The sequence below is a fragment of the Lycium ferocissimum genome, chromosome 11, assembly GCF_029784015.1.
Source record: "Lycium ferocissimum isolate CSIRO_LF1 chromosome 11, AGI_CSIRO_Lferr_CH_V1, whole genome shotgun sequence".
NCBI classification, from domain to species: domain Eukaryota; kingdom Viridiplantae; phylum Streptophyta; class Magnoliopsida; order Solanales; family Solanaceae; genus Lycium; species Lycium ferocissimum.
The window spans coordinates 62743738-62752451 of NC_081352.1; the positions used below are offsets into that span (position 1 = coordinate 62743738).

Genomic DNA, 8714 nt, shown 5'->3' on the forward strand with positions numbered 1-8714 from the left:
CTTATGATATATATGCATTGATTGACTCGGGGTTTACTTCGTGATATATAATTACTCCTGTTGTTGCCGACTGTGTTATGGTAAAACCTAAGCTAATTAGATATTTGAGGTATTTATACCTGTTGGTGAACCAGGGGCAGCTAGAAGGATGATTTATGAGTAAGCAGACACCGCAAAGGGAATTGATTGACATAATGTTTAGAAAACAAAATGGAATTCTAGAAAGGGTGTTTAGATGCAACTTATGAGACAAGTCTTATTACTTTACATTCTTTTATAGTAATCAGCCCTGTGTGGTTGAGTTATATATCATATGTGTTTCTATATGTGGCCTTCTAAGGCATGAGATGTATTTTCTCCCCTGTGTGCAGGTTTGGGATTGTTATGTTTACAAAGGAAACTCTGCCGAAATTTTTCCGGAAATCTAAGAGAAATTGTGGAAACTTTTGGTAGGATTATGGCGAGAAGAAAGAAAGGGCCCAGCCGCAAGTGATTAGAGACGAAGTTAGTAGTCAAATGTGGGATAAATATAGCAAGTATGTATTAAGCTGAAAGGAACGATGATTAGGTCAGGATAGAATAAGAAACATGAGAAGGGAAAATGATGTGCTTCGGGTAGAAAGAAGTTTTATATACTAAGGAGAATTAAAGAGATAAGCATTCCAGAAGAAGTTGCAAGTTAGAAGAATTTGGCTAGGTCTTTTATGATTTGGAAGATTGAGTTATGAAATGAACTCGATATACACGTATAGGTCGATGCATGTAACACCGATTCAAATTATTAAGTTAGACTTCACCCGAAGATTATAGCGGGAGAAAACTTTCGTGTCACTATGAGCCAGCCTTGTTTACCTCAGTGATACCTCGAGGAAATAAATCAAAATAGATGTGTTTACAAAAGCTCCTTAGCTCCTTGCTCGGCAATTAGTTGACCTTATGACCGCAGGTTGCATTACGTTTGGCATAGTTCAGGTTATTTATCCGGGAATTTACTATAACGGTCACATAACAGGAGTTTGTTATTATTGATGTGAAGGGAGGTGAAAACAAGTTAAGGCTGATCAACGACACAAAGGAACGATAAGTGATGAATGTTCGGTATGCGTTGGAAACAGAGAAGGAAGGACAGAAGTGAGACAAATTGAAGAAAGGTCTACTAGAGCAGTAACCCGATAAACAAAGGGGGGAAGAGAATCAAACCCTGCGGATCTTCTAATACTAAGAGGAAATGTTAATAGGTGTCGTGAAGTGATTGAGACTTTTAATCAGGATGTGAGAGCGGTGTGGCTAATTAAATTATGACCCGAAATATGGAACCAATTGTTGAGTAAGATATCTTATGCTTGAAGAGAGACTTTACACAACATTTTTCTAGAGAATTCTAAAAGGACTATGTATTACCCTGTTATTAATATGTTGAGATAGTAGAGGATAGTGCTTCTATGGCAGTGTGAACTGATCAGAGGAGAATATGGAAGGAGTGACGTTGAATCTTAAGTTGCAGCTTTATAAAAAAAAAAAAAAAAAAAGTCAATGATACTAAAAATGCTTAGGACTATTGTCCTATGAATGAAATCATTTGAGAAAAAGGATGAGAAGTAAGACAAAAGAAGAAACAAGGTTTGATTGTGAATGATCAATGGACTGACTTTATATGTATGTCAAGACAGCAACAAATAGAATCGCATCCCCGGTGAGTTAGTGGGTATGGGTTGTAGTTCTGGTGTGATCGCAGTTGATCTGGCCAAAGACTTGTTAATAGTGCATAGGAACGTACGTATGCAGTTGTTGTCAGTATTGAGAATATGACGCTACATTGTTATTGTGGGAACAACAAGTCAATGTTAATAACAAATTGTTTGCTTCGTGTTGGAGATCTTTTGCTATTTGTTATCTAACAAGTCTACAGACAAGAGAAAGAGTGAAGTATAAGCTTGTTCATGTTGTTAGAACACATCATAGAGCAGATGATAAGGCATTTCGCTGTGTTTACCAAGAATAAGATGATCTTTGGGAAAACTGGTGTTTCTTTATCAAAAGATCTCATGGCAATTGCTGGTGGTGCTCTTAAGACAAATATCACTACATTGGTTCCTCTTGTTTTACCAATTAGTAAGCAGTTTATGTTCTTTGCTACACTGATAATAAAGAAAGTATTCAACAGGAATGTGAAGCCTTATATTCCAGATTTCAAGTTGGCATTTGATCATTTTTGCATACATGCTGGAGGAAGGGCAGTAATAGATGAACTGGAGAAGAATTTAGAGTTGCTACCAATTCATGTTGAGGCATCAAGAATGACATTGCATAGATTTGGGAATATTTCATCGAGCTCCATATGGTATGGTTTTGCATATATAGAGGAAAAAGGAAGAATGAGGAAAGGTGATAGAGTGTGGCAGATTGCATTTGGGAGTGGTTTCAAGTGTAATAGTGTTGTTTGGGAGGAACTGAGAAATGTGAAGCCTTCGCCTTGTGGTCCATGGGAGGATTCTATTGACAGATATCTTGTACAAGTAGTATCGTAGAATGGTAAAAGAACTATACATGATTATATATATTCAAAATTGTTACTCTAATGACTCTATGTATTATTCTAGTACTAATATGTACTCTATTGATTCTCATCCCTTAAAGTATGTCCCTATGCCCTTTTAAATTCATGAATCAATAAGTCTTTGTTTTTCTTTTGGTTAGGCCTAATGGTAGAAAATATCTATACATCCTAACTGCACCAAAATTAAACTCTTTAATGAAATATGGAATTTAATTAACTGCTAATCAGTTTTTCGTTCTCATTTTCAAAATTTTATAATCCTAAGAGCTTGCTTATTTTAGCAAATTCTTTGTGGACCCACAGTATATATATTGGTTATAAGCTGGTCATAGGTGAGTGATGAAATTTCAAAAACGATACCTGATTTGGCATTACAGGAAAAAGGAGTGATGGAGATTTTCCGTTATCGTTGTCATGGCTGTGAACTTCTGAACTTCTGTTAATCATACTAGCCAAATGCTTGGATAATGGAGAGGGATAATTCAATTTTGAACTAGAGTAAGGACTTCGAAATATTTTTCTTGGTAAGTCAAAAAAAAAAATTACCAAGTGATATTTACAAAATTGTCAAGGACAACACTTGTAGGACAAGAGCCCCACCCTTGCACACTGCTAATTAACTACTATAGGTATAAAACAACTATCCTATCAACTCCAACAAACTTCTAAGCTAGGGATAGTAGTTTAGTTCAATCACTCTCGTTACTAGCTTTGACTTCATATATCCTTTACAAACTACCTTTTGTATGATTAATCTAAGTACCACTTGTGGATTTTTTCTTTTTAAAAAAAATTAATTATGCCCATCCGAGCATTTTATTAATATGCAGAAAATAAAATAGAGTTTAAAAAGGCCCAACCCATAATCGGGTCAGGCCCAAAATAAAAGCAACAAAAATAAAAAATGCCAAAGAAATAAACTTTGTCCACTTTCCTAAATGGAACCCTATTTATCCGGTGACTTCTCTCTCTCTTTATCCACGCTTTTCTCTGTATCTGGTCGCCGGTGTTGGTGTGAAGGTGAATACCATATGATGTTATGCTGATGGTTCATTTCTAATTCTAGATTCACACCTAAAACTTAGATATGAAAGGTTCGTAGATAAATTTATATTCATTGCCTCGTATCTCCATCTAAGTGTAGTGCTTGGTGTATTGATTTTTTTGGAAAAACTTCAAATTCATAGATCTATTCATCTTCTTAATTAAAGCAAGTGATGGATTCAAAGCTGCAAATTAATTGCTTATTTAATGTTCATCTTTTTCTACAAATTAAGCTTAATGACCTTGTCCTTGTTATGCATGTACCAATTTGGAACTCTATCTGTGTTGAAACCACAGTCCGAGCTCATCTCATTGGTTGGACCTCCATAGCTTCTGGTAAGTTCTCCATCTTCCTTACTTCTTGTTTCACTGCTGCAATTTTCCCTTTTCCGATGATGTTGTTGATGATTTTGTTGAACATTTGCCTCTCCTTCTCACTTTAACTTTGACTTGCATAGATTAAATGTTTGTCTATTTGAATGAGCACCGTATGATGCTAATACTATAAATAAAACATCTATCCAATCTATTTGTTCAAAGTTATAACTGAGAATTTGAGTATAAGTGTTATTTCTGTGTTTTCCTTGATATTCCTTGATGTTTATGCCCAAAGTATGAATGTATGTGTCTTCTACTTGTTCCTTGATGATTTTGTTCTGCATTTTGATCATTGTATCTTCTGAGTTACATAGATTAGATACCTGCCAAAAAATACACAAAGTTAGTAAAAAATACCACCATGTTCTCCTCCAAATGGATTTAAAATTTAAACATGATGATAGGCTTCCTTCCCTTGTCCTTTCTCCAAATTTCCAACCAGCACCCCCGCAATTCCTCCATTTCCTCCATTATCTTGTAGTCCTTATTCTCAAATAAGGAATCTGGGTCTTATCACTATTGAGAATCTTCCTACACATTGATGGCAATTCCTGGAAATTGTGACATTGCAAAGAGGCTTTATCTAAGGCCTGGTTAGCCAAGGCATCTGCCAATTTATTCCCTTTTCTTAAAATATGACTGAAAGAAACAGTCATAGCATTTTTTATCTCCAAAATCTCTTCAATCCAGTTAAAAATTCCCCATAGTGGTTTCCAACCCTCTTCTAAAATTTTATATATCATTTCTGAGTTAGTTTGGACTATGATGTTGTCAAGTCCTTCATTCCTACAATATCTCATAGCTTCTACAATTGCCATCACCTCAGCATCTGTGTTGGTAGTAATGCCTATATCTGCAGCTTGAGCATATATCAAGTTCCCATCTGTGTTCCTCAAAAAAACCATAAGCACTCCTACCTGGATTTCCCCTAGAGGCCCCATCTGTATTGCACAACAACCACCCTGATGGTGGAAACTTCCATACCACTTTTGTAATCTTTAGCCTATTAGTTCCTTCCTCCAGCATCCTTATCAATTCTTCCCATCTGTGTGGCACCTGAGTAATTGATGGATTCCTGACCATTACTAATCTTTGGATAGTTGCAAAAACTAGATATATAACTCTCTCAATTGACTTTTCCCTCTATGCTTAATGGCATTCCTTCTCTTCCATAATTCCCAGATAATGATAGCTGGAATAGCTTTGTAAATCATCTTCCCTCTTCCTTTGACTGGGGCAGTCCACCACTTTATAATTCTTTGTTGTAAAGATAATCCCTCCATGTTCATTCCTGCAATTAAAGAAAAGTAGGCCCAAATCTTGTTAGCTGCATAAGATGTAGCAAACAAATGTTGAATTGTTTCCTCCTTTGGGTTGGAACAACACCAGCATTTGGATGCCATATTATAATGCATCTTGTTCAAAACATCATCCAAAGGAACCTTATATTTCCAGAATCTCCATAGAAAAAAAGATATCATGAAAACAAGTCCTTTAATCCAAATATGCTTATACACATCCATATTCTGCCCTCTCAATCTGATATACTCCCAAGCTGACTTTATTGTGAAATCTCCCTTATTATTCAGTATCCACCATGGCCTATGCATTCCTTTTTCTGCCCTTGGAGGTTTGATAGTGGTGTCAATATGTTGCACAATATCCTCAGGTAACAAATTATTCAATTTATCCATGTTCCACTACCCATCCTCCACCACATCTGATACATTTTGAATATTCTCATCATATCCTTCAACAGAATAATACAAAGCACCCATGCCTGTCCAATTATCAAACCAGAATTGTGCATTTCCCATACCCATTTGCCACCAAATTTGATGCTCTATCAAATCTCTAGCTTGTAACAAATTCTTCCAAATCTGAGATCCATATCTCCACTGAACAGTCACAGGATTTTCTTTCCTGCAACACTTATTAACTATGAAGGCATTCCGTAATGATGGTTTAGTCCTGAGATTCCACCATAATTTACAGAACAAAGCTACAGATACATCATGTAGTGATCTGAATCACAACCCTCCTTCCATTAATGGTAAACAAATATGATTCCAAGAAGCCCATTCTACTTTTCTCTCCTATTGTGTTGCTCCAAAAGAATTGGCCAAACATTTTATGCATTTGCCTGATTACACCAATAGGGGGATTAACTGCAGATAAAAGATGAATTGACATACTTTGAAACACATATTTAATAAGAATATCTCTACCACCAAAAGATAACAGTTTCCCTTTCCAACTCTGTATCCTATTCATTATTTTCATTAGAATATATGTGAAAAAATCTTTCGTGTCAAAAAATCTTTCTTTCTCCTACTATGGTATATAGGACAACCTAAGTAGATGAAAGGAAAATCTTTTCTAGATGAAAGGAAATTCTTTTCTACCAATCCCTGTGATAATTTCTACAGTGATGCTCACATCCCCATGCACCTTTTTGTGCATTTACACTGCACTTTTCTCCCTGTTGATCATTTGCCCTGATGTGATCTCAAATTTCTTCAAAACCTCCATAACAAGCTGTAGAGAAAACACATCTGTACGAGGCAAAGATGATCATATCATATGCATAAGCAAGATGGTGCACCTTAGGACTCCATTTAGGCATCCCATAACCTTTGAACTGAGGAACTTGATTTAGAGCATTGAGATTTCTAGAAAGAACCTCTGTAGCTAGAATAAACAAAGTAGGGGATAATGGGTCCCGAAAGATTGCTTAACCCTACGGAATATCATATCTATCACAAATTTAGGCCTTAGCACTTTGATTAATAAAAAGAACCCTATCATAAGCCTTAGCCATGTTGCATGACTACATTTGATCAATACTAAATACCAATTATTGCTAAAATTGCTCAAATTCTTTCATGAATAATTGGTCTAAAATTGCTCAAACTAATTGGTCTCATGTCTGAGAAGGTGTTGATGATGTCCTTTTTAGGCAATAGGACCAAGTTAGTATGAGTGATAGACCTAGGTAATTCTGATCCACTGAAAAAAGCTTTAACCATATTTATTACATCTTCTTTTATGACATCCCAACAGGTTTGATAGAAAACTCCAGTAAATCCATCTGGCCTAGCAGCACTTTCTCCATTTAGACTAAACACCACTTTCTTTACCTCTTCTTCAGTTGGTACTTCCCCCATGACATCATTTTGATCAGCATTAATCTTCTGTGGAACATGATCCAGTATTTCAAAATCGTTGGGCCTGCTTCCTTAATAAATTGCTCTGAGAAAAACCTAATAGCCTCTGGGGATAGATCCTCCTGTGCCTCTATCCAATTCCCATTCTGATCCTGTATTCTTTTCAATTGCAACCTCCTTCTCCTACCTTGCACATAAGCATGGAAAAATGCAGTATTCCTGTCCCTATCCTTGAACCATTGCATTCCAGCCTTTTTCTTCCAAAATCTTATTCTAAGTGCAGATATCTATTCAAATCAGCCTGAACTTTATGCAGTCTCTCCTTATTTGCAGGGGTAGGTAGAAGTTCAAACTGAATTTCATGCACCTTGATCACATCCTCCAAAGTTTCAATCTCTTGAAAGATGTTTCCAAAAGTCTCTTTGCTTTGTTAAAGCAGCCTTTACCTTCTTCAGCTTATAATGGAACAAGTTGAAAGGATTAGCCATAAAGTCAGCCTTCCAATGTTCTTTTACTGTATCCACAAAATTATCATCCTTAGCCAAGACATTGAGAAACTTGAAAGATTTTATGAAATTTTCAGTTTCCCCAGTATAAGATATTAATAGAGAAGCATGATCAGACCCATATATGATTAAATGAGACACTTCCAAACCAGTATATTTGTCCAGCAAGGCCTGATTCCCTAGACATCTGTCCAACCTCTTGAAAATACAATCCTCTCCATTTTGACCATTCCACCAAGTATATTTTCCCCTTTTAAAGCCCAGATCCATCACTGAACAGCTTTGAATGCATGTTTTGAAGTCATGAACTTAATTTATTGTAATAGGTAGACCTCCATACTTCTCTTCTTCAGATGTGATGACATTAAAATCTCCTCCTATCAGCCAAGGCACTTGAATTGTGACAGCCAGTTGTTCCAAAGCCTCCCATAACTCCAATCTTTCTATCTGAGTACACTTTGCATATACTAGAGAGACCACCATCTTTTCCATAAGCCCCTGCATCTTCAATTTGAGAGTTAAAAGTTCTGGATGATCCTCCACAATTCACACCTCAAACATATCATCCACCAAAGCCCAAATTTTATTAGAGCAGTTAACAAAAGTAGGTTGTAGCCCTATTCTTCTTCTGTTTTCCTCTTTCTTGTCAGCATCTTGAAAAGGTTCTAGTAAACCAATAAAACCAAAATGATATTTTTGATGCATCTTCATTAACCTTGTAAAATCTTCCATTGTGTTCACAGATCTAATATTCCAAATGATAGCATTCATAAGGCAACATTAGGTTTCTGCAAAGTTCTTCTTGTTTGAACTCCACTGTTGTCTCTTATCTGCTTCTTCTTTCCTCTCCCTATTGCTTTATCCACCTGTTTTGGAGAGAGATCCCCTGCTCTAGCCACTGCTTGTATGTTTTGATCAATTGAATGCATATCAAGATCTTTTCCCCCTGAAATCCCAGTTTTTAGGATTCTTGTATCATGTTGAGTATTTATCACCTCTAAAACTGTACATTCACCTTTATCCACCCCTCTTTTGATGGACTTGTTACTTTCACCTACATTG

At 36.2% G+C, this 8714-nt stretch overlaps 1 protein-coding gene and 1 pseudogene across 1 annotated transcript; one reads left to right on the top strand and one right to left on the bottom strand.

Annotated features, from left to right (window-relative positions):
* Positions 1-1707: 1707 nt before the first annotated feature.
* On the top strand, positions 1708-2528 carry LOC132037609 (3-ketoacyl-CoA synthase 4-like; annotated as a pseudogene).
* A 1921-nt stretch (positions 2529-4449) lies between these two features.
* LOC132038560 (uncharacterized) lies at positions 4450-4920 on the bottom strand. Its single transcript, XM_059429211.1, has one exon. The coding sequence runs from the start codon at positions 4918-4920 to the stop codon at positions 4450-4452; it is 471 nt and encodes a 156-aa protein (XP_059285194.1).
* Between the last annotated feature and the right edge of the window lie 3794 nt (positions 4921-8714).

Bases quoted from the DNA above. Each gene is read 5' to 3' on its own strand.
- LOC132038560 (XM_059429211.1), bottom strand. From the start codon at position 4,920: ATGGGGCCTCTAGGGGAAATCCAGGTAGGAGTGCTTATGGTTTTTTTG.